This window comes from Prunus mume, linkage group LG5, assembly GCF_029339155.1.
Source record: "Prunus mume cultivar Tortuosa linkage group LG5, ASM2933915v1, whole genome shotgun sequence".
In the NCBI taxonomy this organism is placed as follows: Eukaryota; Viridiplantae; Streptophyta; class Magnoliopsida; order Rosales; family Rosaceae; genus Prunus; species Prunus mume.
Window position 1 is genome coordinate 3,354,812 of NC_142702.1, and position 16,448 is coordinate 3,371,259.

At 38.6% G+C, this 16,448-nt stretch overlaps 1 protein-coding gene and 1 pseudogene across 2 annotated transcripts; one reads left to right on the plus strand and one right to left on the minus strand.

The window, feature by feature from the left end:
• The first annotated feature begins 7,567 nt into the window (after window positions 1-7,567).
• LOC148916646 (uncharacterized) lies at window positions 7,568-9,709 on the plus strand (annotated as a pseudogene).
• A 1,643-nt stretch (window positions 9,710-11,352) lies between these two features.
• On the minus strand, window positions 11,353-15,839 carry LOC103330650 (phenylacetaldehyde reductase-like). Of its 2 annotated transcripts, none has more exons than XM_008233253.2 (6): window positions 15,707-15,839; window positions 13,040-13,209; window positions 12,768-12,959; window positions 12,164-12,332; window positions 11,711-11,897; window positions 11,353-11,609 (listed from the first exon to the last, which is right to left on the minus strand). In XM_008233253.2, the coding sequence occupies exons 1-6, from the start codon at window positions 15,822-15,824 to the stop codon at window positions 11,465-11,467; spliced, it is 981 nt and encodes a 326-aa protein (XP_008231475.2). In that variant the 5' UTR covers window positions 15,825-15,839; the 3' UTR covers window positions 11,353-11,464. The 2 variants fall into 2 exon arrangements, with proteins under 2 accessions (XP_008231475.2, XP_016649899.2); XM_016794413.2 differs by having other exon boundaries at window positions 15,720-15,783.
• Window positions 15,840-16,448: the final 609 nt, after the last annotated feature.

Consider the following 16,448-nt stretch of genomic DNA (forward strand, 5'->3'; position numbering starts at 1 on the left):
AAAATGTTATTTTGTTACCTGAACCAACATTTCGTTACGTTAACGTTCGATAAACATACCTACTACTCTAAGAAAATGTTTTGAGACTCAACAATCATTATGCTAGCTGCCTCAACTAGGTTAATTCTAACTCTCCATCATAGTCTGCTCTAACCAAGCAAAGATTGAAAAAGGAAAATCATATATAGTTGCTAAAGTGTACCAAGCAAAGATTGAAGTTGAGAATCATCTCCACGGTGATGTTAAGGCTTGATTGTAAGAGTGGACCAATCACATAGGATGGATTTATGGTAACCAAGTCAATCCCATTTCCTTCAGCAAATTTCCAAGCTGCTTCCTCAGCTAAAGTTTTTGAAAGAACATACCATTTCTGGACATAGAGAAGAGAAAAAAGTTGGTACTAAACCAAGATATGCTTCCTGCCTTGTTTTATGTTAAGCATACCTCAATTCAACGAATCACATGAACAACTGATTTATTATTATTATTTTTAATGGCAAAAAAAAAAAAAAATTGAGATCGTTTAATGCAAATACTTAAGACATTTTGAGCTCAAGAAGATGGACAAAAACGTGGAAGCTACTTCTGTAGAATCTCATGACCACTTTTATTTTAAGTGCCAATTTTGTGAAGGGTTTTGGAGGCTGGTTCTTCGTCGCTGTGGGGTTTCGTTGTTAAACCCTCCTTGGCCATCATTTTTTGGTTATATACTATCTATTCACTTAAAAAAAAAAAAAAACTTGAAGTCAAAGTGCATTAAACATTTATAATGAAAAAACGGATGAAGTTTATCCTAGGTACGCAAATTGTAACAAAATTTATATTGAGATGACAAATCGATTCAAATTTTTAGATGATGAAGTGCAATAAAGCCTATAATTGAGAGAATTTTTGTGACAGGATTAACCCTTGACTATATATATTTCTTGGGTTTTCTTTTGTGTGAGGGGTTTTGATAATTATTCATTCGTGTTGTGGTATTTTAATGTTGAACCCTTAATTATTATTCTCTTGGATGGTTGAGTTGGATTTTTGGGCTTTTCACTTGGTTGAGTTTTTCCCTTGGCAGGCAGCAACTTTAAAAAGTTTGGGAATTAATATATTGAGACCTAGTACAAATGATTAAATGAGATGGGATCACACTAGTTAGTGTGGGTAGGTAAGTTTCTCTCTACGCGTGACGGATGTAGAGTTTAATGGGGCCACATGCTTTATATTATATGATTTTTTTTCTTCTGCAATTTATGCTTATACTCCATATATAATAAAGAAGGTGTGGAAAAATGTCTTAACTTAACAAGAGATCTTATGTTCGAACTTTCATAACGTCTTAGTTGTGTGTGTGAGAAATTCCATTCTCATCGCTTATACTAAAACAAAAATAAAGAAGGTGGAAAGATGCATGTGAACACTGTATACATGTTATTGTGATTTTCAAACTCTATAGTCTTGTTTGCACTCTTATTTTACTGGGGATAGTAATAAAATACATGATTAATTCATAACACAATCAGGCCATATAAACAAATGAAAAGCTAATAGTAATTTTTATTAGAAAACAGAAAAATTAACGGCACTTTGGTTGGTGTACACCAGAGAAATGAAAAGTTACTTGGTTTGGTTCATTTTCAAACAAGGGTTTCTTCAATTGAGCTATCAAGAGCTGAAAGCAACTCCTGACCATTCTGGGCAATTGCAGATAAAAGTCTGAGCATGAACAATATTACTTTCACAATCCCTTAGGATAAATTTAGCAGAAAAAAAAACACTTGAATTTTGCAATACGCGATCAACTTGTGCAATGAGCAAGTTGCTGTCAGTTATGATTCAAACCTTGAGGAAGCCCTTCTCCTTGAGGCTTTCAATAGTGTCCCTAAGACTTATTTCCAGTGGAAGGAAATTTACTCCCAAACTTTTTGCTTTTTCCTGTGATACTTGAAATGTGGGTTCAGAAGGATTGGCCTCCTCATATCTGCCAACAACGAAACAAATAAATCTTTCCTTCCCTTAGAAATTTGTCATATTCGAAAAAGAAAATTGCCAATTTGTGGCATTTTGCAAATTAGAACTTACTTTTCAGGTGGGCAAAGAGAGGGATGAAGATCATGTAAAATCTTCAGAACCTTGGCCATGGGTGTAACATGTCCAACTAAACAATATCTTCCATTAGCTGAAGGAACCTCAAATGCTTGAACATGAGCTGAGGCAACATCTCTAACATCACTAGATGTATAAATTGAACTGTTTACATCTTCAATATCTGCATAGAAAAGAAACAAACTTCCATCACAAGAATCATTTGAATCTTGCACCACAAGAATCAAGATTTGGTTACTTAAACATTCGATGAACATTCGTACTCCAAGCAAATGTTTTGGTACACATCTAATTTGCTAAAAAATTGCCTGCATCTAAAACAATCTTGCTTGTGGCCCTAACTAAGTTAATTCTGAGTCTCCATCATTCTCTTGCTCTAAAATATATATACATATAGTTTCTGAAGTGTACCATCTTTGAGATTCAGAATCATCTCCACAGTGAGATTAAGACTTGGTTGTAAGAGTGGACCAATCACATATGATGGATTTATGGTAACCAAGTCAATCCCATTTCCTTTAGCAAATTTCCAAGCAGCCCCCACAGCTAAAGTTTTTGAAAGAAAATACCATTCCTGGACAAAGAGAGGAAAGGAAGTTCATACTAAACCAAGATATATTGCCATGACTGAAGCAACAGAAGATGCCAAATAACAAATGATAATGAATTTCATAAATAAAAGGTGTAACTTGGAAGAAGATAATAAGCATGGAAGCCTACACACTTACGTTCAAATTCTCACAAACAAGAGGATCTGAAAACCATGTTTCATCAATCACCAAATCAGGGGTCAATGGTCTTCCATTGAAAATGACTGCAGCCATAGAAGATGCTAAGCCAACACTAGGGTGTTCTCTATTTATGCTGGTCATGAGCGTGGAGAAAAAAACTTGTACACTATTGGCTTGATCTACAATATTGTTCACTCACATTTCTTTGATAGCTTATGTTTTTGGAACCTAATGGTTTTCTATCATGGTACTTGTTAGAGACATTTAGATGATGACATGTGTTGCAAGATTAGTCCATATTCATAATTGTCTAACATTAATCACATGATTATAGATGAAAACAACAACCGAAACTCACAAGTTTTTGTTGATGTGATCAAAACCAAGAAGTTAAAGATGAAAATCATAGAAGAAAAAAAAGTTACCAAACATGTTCTCAGTACTTTTCAAAAAAAAAAAAAAAAAAAAAAAGAAAACTGTAAAAAAAGAAAAGAAAAAGAAATGTGTTGAGGCCCAAAAAATCCACGGTTGGGCCCGAATATATTCTCGGCCCAAAACGATATATTATTGAGAAAAGACCCAATTTGGAGCACACGAAAGTCCGCCATGCACGAGTCACACTCCACGTGCCATGCCAAATAAATAATCCGTCATGCTAGGAATCGAGATTAAGATTATAAAATGCATTAGCTCTACAAATCCATGCTAATTATCCCATCAAGCATCACAATTAAAAACGTGCCAAGCGACATGCCATGCCAAGCACGAAATTATTATTTCGCACCCAACCACGCCACAAGCCTAAGCGGGCCCAAGCCGCTCAAATACCTGGGGCTTGCTTGAGTTGGTTGTGGTATGGATGGTAATAAATCAACATGAGGCCCATTGATGGCCCGAGAAATGGAAGTCTCTGGTTGCTTGGGAGCCTCGGGACTCAAGTCCATTTCTTTGGCCCAAACACATGGGTGAGCACAAAAGGGAAAATAACCCAACAAAAAATCAGCCCAATCAAAATAGCCTATTGACTCAACCAAAAAGCCCAAACGTTTTAAATAGCCCACTTACTTAAGGAACCACCTTGGCCCATACAAAACTTCAAGATAAGCCACAAAAGCCTCTGCCCCTTGCTAGAAAAATAGAAGCCACGAAGGGGGAGGTCTGAAGATTTATTGAACAAAGCTGCTGGAGGTTCCAGCACATGGGGGGAGCAAGTTCCAAGCAAGAAACATTCAAGGAACCAAAGAATATTAGCCTGCGAGCTGCCAGAAGCACCCTTTGAACCAGCATGTATATCCACTTCCTTTCCTTCATCAGATCTGACCAAGGAATGAGGAAGGAAAGAAGAAGAAAAATAGCTAAGAATGGAGCCTCCCACTGGAACAGCCGCGGGAAAGGGGCCTTGAGCTCCCAAAGTTCCTGATTTTGTGCGAATAGACAGAGGAAATTTCACCAAGATAGGAAAAGCCAAGGGAGGAGAAGAGAAAGGAAGGGAAAAACTTAGCCAAAATGGGTAGAAACCATTAAGGTTTCTTGGGAAGGAATGATTTCCAGCAGCTATAAAATGAGGCATCTCCTACCCAACGAAACCAACCCAGATTCAGAGAGCAAGCTTTCTCTCTAACTTGCAAAAACTCAGCAATCTTGTGCACTGTTCACCCTCTTCTCCATTCTTCTCTTATGGCGACATGAGTATCTGTCAAGCTCGGAAGAGCATTGTTCTTCATTTCTCTCTTCCTAGCCAAATCTCCTACAAATCTCTCCTTTCTCACCTTAACACTTCCATTTTTCCCCCTAAGAAAGCCTAAATTTCCCCTCAGTGCTAAACTCATGTTGATTTTGCTTCCAGCCACATGCCTCTCATGCCAAGCTCAAAAGTTTATCTGTAAGCATGCAAAAATTACTTGTAAGTTGCCATTGTTTTGGCTGATGAAGGTAACCAAAATACTTCCTAAGGCTCTGCTGCCCTTTCGAAGCATTTTTGGGATTTAATTTTTGAACTCAGACAAAGGGGAAAATTTCATCGATCTGCCCTTACGGCAGCCCAACCCATTTACAGCTGCTGGAAGAAAAAGTCCCTTACATAAATTGGCGACTTCACTGGGGATTAGGCCATTATCTTCATTGATCCCTTTAAAGAAGAAGACCATAAGGAACAACATGACTTCCCAAGATGGGCCAAGCCATGGTGATTCGGAATCAAGGCAGAATGCCTCATCTAGAGAACAAGAACGTGCAAGTGAGGGAGCTTTTACCCTCTCAGACCTTGTTGCAGCCATCCATGCTATGAGGGACACCCAGAGGGAAATGGCAAACACAATCAAGGAGTTGAAAAGTTCAGTTGCTAAGTGAAGTAAAGAAAACGAGAGACTTCCACAAGAGTCTGTTGCTGTCGGAAAGAGGTCTAAACAAAAGGGACCATCTTTTGTCACCCAAGAAGATGTCATTGCCATGCTGGAAAAGGAATTGAGTCGAAGCCAAGAAGATTGGAAGTACCTTCCTCGGTGCGTGGGTAATATTGTGGGGCCAAAATTTATCCTAAAATGATCCCTAGGTTGTCACGAGCGCGTAGGTGTGCTCGGATTTCAATTTGGTTATCGTTTGAGCCTCGAACGGATTTCTCCTATTGTGCGATATCCGGGTTTGATATGTTCGGACCTTTGGATCGAGATCAAATTCATGTATGTTTTATCTTGTACTTCTAGGATCATATAGGATTCGACGGATCGTGAATCGGAGTCTTCGATAATCCGAAATAGATAACCCTAGGGCTAAATTAGCTGTAACCGTTCGATCGTATGATCGTGAGCAATCCGATCGTCTGATTCAGACTAGAGTTGCAGGATAGGGTTATTTAAATGTGAGGAACCAATAGGAACTCTCAGATTGATAATTAGAGGTCGTGGACCCCACGGGGTCTCGGATTGAGCAATATGGCAAATTTATCGTTTATCGAGTCTCGGGTCTTTTCGGACCGTTCTAATCGTCTGAAATGTTTAAGTGGGCATAGGAATGGTCTTAAAATGAGTCACGCACTTTTAGAAGTTGGGGGTCAAGGTTCTGGATTAAATATTTATGTTGAATAATTTTATTAATTTAATATTTGTAATGGCATTAATAGGTACTCGGGCACCAGCGGACTCGCAGGAGGGACCCTCAAACGGTCAAGCGAACTCGGACGCTCTGTGAGTGGACTTTTATTTTATAAATGATTTTATGCAATTAAAGTTTTATTATTTGACCTTGAATGAGTTATTATGAATTTTTACTTTCCAAGTATGATTGTTTGATTTCATATATTTTTATTATATCCTGTTTATATTCAAGTTGAGCATGGCTTGGAAAGTTGGACGTATAGTGGCAACATAATTTAAGGATGGATGAGAAATAGTTTTTATGATTTTCTAGGAAATGTTTTTTATAAACCACCATAGGTACCCATGTTGCTTTCGGAATAAATGTTGCCTTAGGAATGAATGTTGCCTCGGATAAATATGTTGCCTTTAGATAAATTGTTGCGTTCGGTTATAATAATGTCAATGGACATTGTAGTTGCCTTCAGTTGAGTCAGTGCGCATTTGACAATGCCCTATGAGTTTTGGGGACGCCCGAATCGTGCGAAGCGAGGAATGTAGATCTAGCTGACTAAATGTCCCTTGAATCCTGCGAGGATTGCGGCTCGGGTCGACTTTATATTACCGAGACCTGTGAGGACGTGTCACAAATTGTGACACAAGGAATTGACGGTATACTGTGGGAATTGATGGTATAATATGGGAATTAACGGAAATTAAGGAATTGACGGATATATGATGGGTACACCTAGGTGGAAAGTAATTAATATTTTACAATGCTTTCAAACGTTTTCAATGATTTGTTTGAATGCTTGATCAGTTATATGTATGTAGATATGCATGCTTGAACTTTATTACGAATATAGAATACTGAGATAATTGAATTTTTCTAAATGTTTTAACAGTGGGGTTAGTATGTTCATATTCTATTTTCCAAAATTTTACTTTTGTCAACTCACATTTTTAAATGTTTTGCACCCCCAGGTAGTAGTCGTGTACAGGCGCCACAACAGGGCAGTCATAACTCTTCACTCATCCTTTCCACTAAGTAGGATTTCTGTTGTAATCGAACTACTCCTCTGAATTAAACTAATTAGTATTGGTTTGAAATTGCCCTAGGATTTCTGTAAGGCCTGAGGCCACATAGTTCTGTAGTTGGATTGCTTGAATTTAAACTTGATGCATGTTGAACGGTTGGGATTATAATTGTATTTTGTACAGGTGGATGATTTTTGGGAAATGACTACTTACAAGGGAGATTCTGCCGAATTTTAGGCAGAAGTCAAACTTGAAGTTAACTTTGGTTTGTTAGGACGGGCAATTTAGTCAAGTGTGCCTGGCACCTGCCAGGTGTCCGACACGCACATGGTTCGGCTCATATTTGGAAGTGAAATTTGGGTCGGGTCCTGTCAACTTGGTATTGGAGCGTTAGGTTTAAATTCCTGTAGATTGCGCACCTTGTGTGGATTCCTGTTTTAATGAATTCATGTTTCTTGTGACAGAATCATGGGCCCTAATCGTGGTGGCACTCATAGGGGAATTCGATGGGTGTCCCGACTAAGAGGACAAGATCCTTCTCCTTAGCCGGAGAACCCTCCGATTTCGGGTCCAGTACCGGAACAAGTTGAGCAATCTTACGTAAAAGGTCTAGCAGGAGTTGTACCGGTGATGCCCACTCCACCGATTGATCCAAATTTTCAGCAGACACTGGAGTTATTGACCCAGGCCTTATCCAGGACTGGGCAACACAGAGATGCATCTTTGACATATGCAGACCAGGCTAAAAGGATGGGGGTAGTGGAATTTAATGGTGATGGTGATCCCGCCATGGCTGAAGAATGGATAGAGATGGAAAGAATTGTGGATGTGATGGATGTCCCACAGGAGCGCAGAGTGGTTCTGGCTACCTTTTTCCTTTCTAGAAATGCAAGGTCTGGTGGGAGTCGGTTAGAAGACAGTATCAGGACCCATCGGCCATCACGTGGCATGTTTTTTGGATTGCCTTTGTTGAGCAATTCTATCCTTTAGCCTACCAAAATATGATGATGGAGGAGTTCCTTCAACTTGAATAGGGCATTATGACGGTGTTAGAGTATGAGAAGAAATTCAATGAACAGTCCAAGTATTGTGCACCACTTGTGATGGATGAAAGAAAGAAGTGTCAACTATTTACCAAAGGATTAAAGACATCCATCCGTGACATCGTAGTGGGACAGCATCTGGCTAATTTCGGAGATTTGGTGATGTCTACCTCATTGGTTGAAAGCAGTCAGATGATAGTTCAGGGACGAAGTAATTTCCGTAAACGATAGTATGACATGGGTGGTCCCAGTCAGGGGTTATCCAAGCGAGGTAGTTTTAGCTATGGATCGTCCAGTGGTCATAGCTGTGGAGGTATTCGAGTTGGAGTAAGCTCCAGCGGAGGGTCCAACTAGAGTGGGAGTTCTGGACCCCATTTCGGAGATAGGATAGCCAGTGGTTCAGGGAGACAGTGCAGCCAGTTTTAGTGGGAAGAATCGCTCCCAGTGTGCTTTATGTGGTAAGTTCCATACCGAGCCTTGTCGCAGGGCAACACTGGGTGCTATCGCTGTGGTCACTTAGGGCATTTTGAAGGAGTGCCCGATGCTTCAGCAGTAGAGAAATCTCCACTAGGCCAACCCAAGGGACGGGTGCATGAGTAGAGTACAAAGCACATCACAGATTGTGAGGGCCTCGTCTAGTAGTGGGGCCCCGACCAGTATGGCTAGTAGAGGTGGCAATCACTTAGGGAGACGGCCGTTCCGAAGGTAGCATAGCTTGAGGTTCAGGGAGACAGCTGCAGCCAGTTTTAGAGAGGAATCGCTCCCGGTGTGCTTTATCGGCGGGTTTCATACCGGGCCTTGTCACCGGGCACCACTGGGTGCTATCACCGTGGTTAGTTAGGGCATTTTAGACTAGAGAAATCTCAGCTAGGCCAACCCAGGGGACGGGTGCACAAAGCAGAGGACAGAGTACATCACAGTTGTAGGGGCATCGTCTAGTAGTAGGGCCCGGGCAGTATGGCTAGCATAGGTGGCAGGCAGCAGAGGGCGTCATGGATGTTCTAGAGCTACTGGGCGAGTATACAACATGTCTCAGCAGTAGGCACAGACATCACCTGATGTGATTGTAGGTATATTACCATTTTTTGGGATTCCTGCTAGAGGTTTAATTGACCCTGGGGATACACACTCTTTTGTTGCACATAGTTTTACCCACAATGCAAATGTGAGACTCACGGCCTTGTGTGAGGAACTTGCTATTTCTGTACCCATGGGAGATGTCTTTACAGTTGGCGTAGTGTACAAGGGTAGCATGGTTTTGGTAGGGGATGTAATTCTGGAGGCAGATTTAATTCCTTTAGATATGGTGGATTTGGATGTTATTCTGAGTATGGATTGGTTAGCTAAGCATTGTGCTTCGATCAATTGTTTCCGGAAGGAGGTCATACTCCGTAGTCCCGGACAACCTGAGGTGACTTTCTGTGGTGAGCGTAAAGTTCCTCCATCTTGCCTCATATCAGCTATGACGGCAAGACGGTTGCTCAGAAAAGGGTGTTTAGGATACTTGGCTCACGTAATTGACACCCGGGATAATGGATTGAGGTTGGAGCATATTCCAGTGGTACTAGAATTTCCGGATGTGTTTCTTGAGGATCTTCCTGGATTACCTCCTCATCGGGAGATCGAGTTCACCATTGAGCTCGTCCCAAGGACGAACCCTATCTCTCAGGCACCGTATAGAATAGCAACAGTTGAATTAAAGGAGTTGAAAACTCATTGCAGGAGTTGATGGACAAGGTTTCATCTGACCCAGTTTCTCTCATTGGGGTGCACCAGTTCTATTTGTGAAGAATGATGGCACCATGAGGTTATGTATTGATTATAGACAGTTGAATAAGGTTACAGTGCTGATAAGAGAAGAGGATATGCCTAAGACTACTTTCTGAACAAGATATGGTCATTATGAATTTTTGGTGATGCCTTTTAGGCTGACTAATGCGCCAGCAACATTTATGGATCTGATGAACAGCGTGTTCTGACCTTACTTGGATTGCTTTGTGATTGTGTTCATAGATGATATTCTTGTATATTCGAAAATTCAAAAGGTGCATATGAAGCATGAGTTGAATTATCCTACTCCTGATTTGGAACTTGCTGGTGAACGGTTGGGATTATAACTGCATTTTGTAAATGTGGAAGATTTTTGCGAAACGACTATTTACAAGGGAGACGTTACCGAATTTTAGGCAGAAGTCAAACTTGTGGTTAACTTCGGTTTTGTTAGACGGGCAATTTAGTCAAGTGTGCTTGGCACCCGCCAAGTGTTGAACACGTCAGGGTTCGGCTCAGATTCGAAAATGGAATTTGGGTCGGGTCCTGTCATAATATATATATATATACTAACTTGGGTCATGGACAGTGGCTTTGACAATATAAGCTCATTCTAGCAAGAGCTTGATAGGCCATGATCCTATGAAACTAGATGCTCTTGTTACACACACCATTTCCTTTCTTGGCTCATCCTTCTCCTCTCATCACATTAAGATTTACAGCTGGAAGTCATGGTACTTCACCCTTTTATATACTTGATTAAGGGAGCTTAATTATTTTTAGTTCGGTCGATGATGACCACTTCAACACAAATTTTAATGATACATTACTACAAAAAGGGAAAAAGACCCAGAAAACGACGACGGTAGAACAAAAGACAAGACGATGGCCATGGCTACAAGAGTATTGCAGCTTGGAAAGTATTGCATCAGTATACCCTTGTAGCCATAACATTCTAGGAGATGTGTGTTGCTCCTAAGAAAAACCATGTTATGTTGGAACTGCAGTGTTAGGCTATGCACCCTGGTCATCAGAAGTCTTTCTCTTGCTTCTATGACAGTAACCCTTCTACTATGTGTTTATGTGGTTCTTATCAACCGCTATGTGTTTCACTATCATAAGATGAGTGAATCTGAGCATATCTAAATATTTGCCCTAGTTTGTTTGACTGTTTGTTCATGTGGGGATTATTGGTAGTTGCAGGCAATTATTCATTTCTTTCATTATTTTTCCCCTAATAACTAAAGGAGAAAGGTTTTTGAGGTTATAGAGATCTTAAAGGTGTGTACTGTATAATACGAACACTCTGTTAAAAATTATACATGTTCTTTGAAATCCTCATATGATTCATATGGTGGTTATTGCAATTTTCCAACTCTATACTCTTTTTGGTACCACTGATTTAACCCTGATTGTGGATTAATAAAGTCTTTCATTTCATTTGATTGAATTCAAGCAGGCCATAAGTTATTAGGATAAAACTCAATGAAGAGAAAGTTAATAGAAATTTTTATTTTAAAACAGATAATTAAAGACACTTTTGGTTGGTACACTAGAGATTGAAAAGTTACAATTTAATTAATTTTCAATCGAGCTGAAACATTGGTGGCAAATGCTGCAGACAAATACAGAAAGTCTGAACATGAACAGTAATACTTTCACAATCTCTTTGGATAAACTTGTGTAATGAACAAGTTGCCTTCAGTTGCATAATTCAAACCTTGAGGAAGCCCTTCTCCTTGAGGCTTTCAACAGTGTCCCTAAGACTTACTTCCAGTGGAAGGAAATTAACTCCCAAACTTTTTGCTTTTTCCTGTGATACTTGATATGTGGGTTCAGAAGGATTGGCCTCCTCATATCTGCCAACAATGAAACAAATAAATCTTTCCTTCCCTTAGAAATTTGTCATATTGGAAAAAGAAAATTGCCAATTTGTGGCATTTTGCAAGTAATAACTTACTTTTGAGGTGGGCACAGAGAGGGATGAAGTTCATGTAAAATCTTCAGAACCTTGGCCATGGGTATAACATGTCCAACTAAACAATATCTTCCATTAGCTGAAGGAACCTCAAATGCTTGAACATGAGCTGAGGCAACATCTCTAACATCACTACATGAATAAATTGAACTGTTTACATCTTCAATATCTGCATGCATAGAAAAGAAACAAACTTGCATCACAAGAATCATCTAACATCAAATGACTAACTTTAAATGTTATTTTGTTACCCAAACCAACATTTCGTTACCTTAACATTCGATAAACATACCTACTACTCTAAGAAAATGTTTTGACACTCAACAGTCATTGTGCTAGCTGCCTCAACTAAGTTAATTCTGACTCTCCATCATAGTCTGCTCTAACCAAGCAAAGATTGAAAAAGAAAAATCATATATAGTTGCTGAAGTGTACCGTTTTTGAAGTTGAGAATCATCTCCACGGTGAGGTTAAGGCTTGGTTGTAAGAGTGGACCAATCACATAGGATGGATTTATGGTAACCAAGTCAATCCCATTTCCTTCAGCAAATTTCCAAGCAGCTTCCTCAGCTAAAGTTTTTGACAGAACATACCATCTCGCGATCTGGACATAGAGAAGAGAAAGAAGTTCATACTAAACCAAGATATACTTCATGCCTTGTTTTATGTTAAGCATACCTCAATGCAACGAATCACATGAACAACTGATTTATTTATTTATTTATTTTTTATGGCTGCAAAAACAACTGAGATCGTTTAATTGATCGTTTAATGCAAATACTTAGACATTTTGAGCTCAAGAAGATGGACAAAAACTTGGAAGCTACTTCTATAGAACAAATGAAGAACAGGGGAGAATAAAAGGAAAGAAGAAAGATAGGATAATTATTCATCTCCTACATAATTGGATGCAGATACTTGTAAAGGTGACAAATTCAATCTAGTTAATGTCATGTAAATATAACAAATGATAATGAATTTCGTGAAAAAAAGGTGTAACTTGGAAGAAGATAATAAGCATGGGAGCCTACACACTTACCTTCAAATTCTCACACACAAGAGGATCAGAAAACCATGTTTCATCAACCACCACATTAGGGGTCAATGGTCTTCCGTTGACAATGACTGCAGCCGTGGAAGATGTTAAAACTACCCTCTTGACGGTAGCGAATTTTACACATGATTTTAGTACATTAAGGGTTCCCTTCACTGCAGGGTCAATTAATTCTGCCTGAGATTGTGTAGACAAAAGAACCATTTCAGTTTTGAACTCTATAAGAAATGAAAGTAAAGGGATGAATGCTATAGTACCTGAGGGTTATTGGCTGAAAATAGAACAGGGGATGCTGTATGAAAAACACCTTCACATCCATCAACTGCAGCGTCAAAAGATCCTTCTTCTATCAAATCTGCTTGGAACAAATGCAGCCGTTCTTTTGCCCCATCAAGTGCCCTTAAGTGTTCTGTTTTCTTTGAGTCATCTGTGGCATCATAGGCATAAATGCAAAAGTAATTAGTTCATCAAAAGGGCCCCTCCATACATATGCTCCATTTATTTATTTTTATTGGGTGATGATATTGTGTTTATATCCAAAGTTCTTTTCTAACCTTCCCAGTATAAATATCCTAATGGTAAAAATATTAACTCAAAACATTTAAAAACCATGTTTTTGAAATAAATATATTGAACTCACTAACACTTCTAATGGATGATCGAGATAAGAAGTTTCTTAGCCAACACTAGGGTGCTCTCTATTTATGCTGGTCACGAGCGTGGAGAAAAAAACTTGTACACTGTTGGCTTGATCTACAATATTGTTCACTCTCATTTCTCTGATAGCTCAAGTTTTTGGAACCTAATGGTTTTCTATCATGGTACTTGTTAGAGACATTTAGATGATGACATGTGTTGCAAGATTAGTCCATATTCATAATTGTCTAACGTTAATCACATGACTATAAATGAAAACAACAACTGAAACTCACAAGTTTTTGTTGATGTGATCAAAACAAAGAAGTTGAAAATGAAAATCATTGAAGAAAAAAAAGTTACCAAACATGTTCTGAGTACTTTTCAAAAAAAAAAAGAAAAAGAAAAAAGAAAACTGTAAAAATATGAAATTGAAAAAGAAATGATTAGCAAGCAGGTAATTAGTTTGCTACCAAGTTTAGGGAGAGAAAGGGAGAAGAAATGAAGTATAGTATATGTATATAGGATTATTCTCCAATAAGTATTTAAGTTAATAATTGATTACATATTTCTAATCTCTGCTGTTGGATTGCATTTATTAAATGTGTTGGTAGCTTTAATATGCAACATACATACAATCCAACGGTCAAGAAATATGTAATATATATATATATATATATGTACTGACTTGGGTCACGGACAGTGGCTTTGACAATATAAGCTCATTCTAGCAAGAGCATAGGCCATGATCCGATGAAACTAGATGCTCTTGTTACACACACCACCTTCCTTTCTTGGATCATCCTTCTCCTCTCATCACATTAAGATTTACAGTTGGAAGTCATGGTACTTCACCCTTTTATATACTTTGATTAAGGGAGCTTAATTGTTTTTAGTTCGGTCGATGATGACCACTTCAACACAAATTTTAATGATACACTACTACAAAAAGGAAAAAAGATGACTAGAAAACGACGACAGGAGAACAAAAGACTTGATGATGGCTATGGCTACAAGAGTGTTGCAGCTTGGAAAGAATTGCATCAGTATACCCTTGTAGCCATAACATTCGAGGAGATGTGTGTTGCTCCCAAGAAAAACCATGTTATGTTGGAACTGCAGTGTTAGGCTATGCACCCTGGTCATCAGAAGTCTTTCTCTTGCCTCTATGACAGTAACCCTTCTGCTATGTGTTTATGTCGTTCTTATCAACCGCTATGTGTTTCACTATCATATTGGCAATGATCACTTACCTATATGTTGTGTTGGGGTGATACCCGAAAGCATTATGAATCCAGCAGTTCATTCCATATACCATTATAGGCCAAGATTTTTATTATTTTATTATTTTATTATTTTTTGCTTCTGCTGGTCGGTGGCTTCTATGATATTCAATTTGTAATTTTGTTGGTGAAGAAGCTTAAGTCCTTATGGCACAAGTATAGACATATGCCAACATTATGTAATAAGAACATGGATGTAGGTTGGTTAGAGTAGAGGTGTCAAACAGACCGAACCGATCTCTTTAGAGTCGGGCATTAGGACTTTGAGCCAACCCACTTAGTAAACAGGCCGAGCCTATTCATAAAAAACATTAGCTTATACATTACATTAAAATTGAAACTTCAAAAACTCGATATGCCCCAAGGGCTAGACTTATTGTTTTGGTTTAAAAGATTGAAATTTAAAAAATAATATAAAGAAATCATTAATTTTTAACATATGTCACTTAAAAAATGGGGACAAATTTAATATTATGATGTACTATTTTTCTTTAAAAACAAATATAATATAATATATAGGGCTTTAATAATCCTATTCATTGAGTCGGTCAGTGTCAGGCACGACTTTGATTGGGCTTGTGTCGTGCCAAGCCATATTTAATTAGGTCGGCCTCGTACCATGCACAACCTAACTTGGTCTATTTGACACATCTAGTCACAACTCAATGAGATAGAATCCACAACGTAGTCTGCATTGGTGGACAATAATTTACTTATTTCTTTTTTTCCATTTACTCAAATTGAGGAGAGAGATAGAAATAAAGAAATAAGAAGAATAAGGAATATCAAAATTTCTCTCTATATTGTGTGGTAGAGAATATGGTATAAGTGTAACCTATCATGTGACAATATGTCAACACAAAACTCAACAACACATTTAGGGGGCGTTTGGTATCCTATTCAAATAGGGAACTCAAAAACTTTGATTTTTCTTAAAAACAAGGAGTTATTAAGGGAGCTTATTTTCCCACTCCTCTTATATTAGGGAATGATATATATACTGACTGGGGTCACGAACCGTGGCTTTGATAATGTAACCGCGTTGTAATAAGAGCTTCACCAGCCATGATGCTATGAAACCAGACGCTCCTGTTACACACACCACCTTCCCTTCTCTGCTCATATCTCTCTCTCTCTCTCTCTCTCTCTCTCTCTCTCTCTGTATATGTGAAGCTTTTAGTATTATTATATATGGTGGTGGTGGGCTTTTATGGTTAGAGAAATGAGCTGAACAACGACAAAAATGTCCATGGAGGCAAAGTCAGCTAGAGATGTCCAAGTCGGCGGCTACTAAACAACGACAAAAATGAAGTACAACGAATGTGGTCGTTGGTTATCATTTTTCTACAATTTTATTAAAAGTACTTTTTATGTGGTGGAGATTTGCAAAAAAAATTAAAGCTGGCTGTTTTTGAAAATTAAAGTTGTTGGTCTTGCAATGTAGCCTTGGGGAGGGGGGAAATGACAACCAAAAATTGGGCCCACATATGAATTTTGGTCCTACAACTTTTTTGCTGACTTTTCTCCACTTTATCTCCCCTCTTTTCAGCTTGGTCCTACCTGCAAGAGATGTAAAAAAAGATGTACATACATCTAAATTTGCATCTCATGGTGGTGATGCAAATTTACACTTGTTTACACCTCCTCATTGCGGGTGATTCCGATCACAAATAGTGTATATTTAAGATACACATTATTATACACTACACCACTATGGATGCTCTAAGTGCTTATGGCACAAGTATAG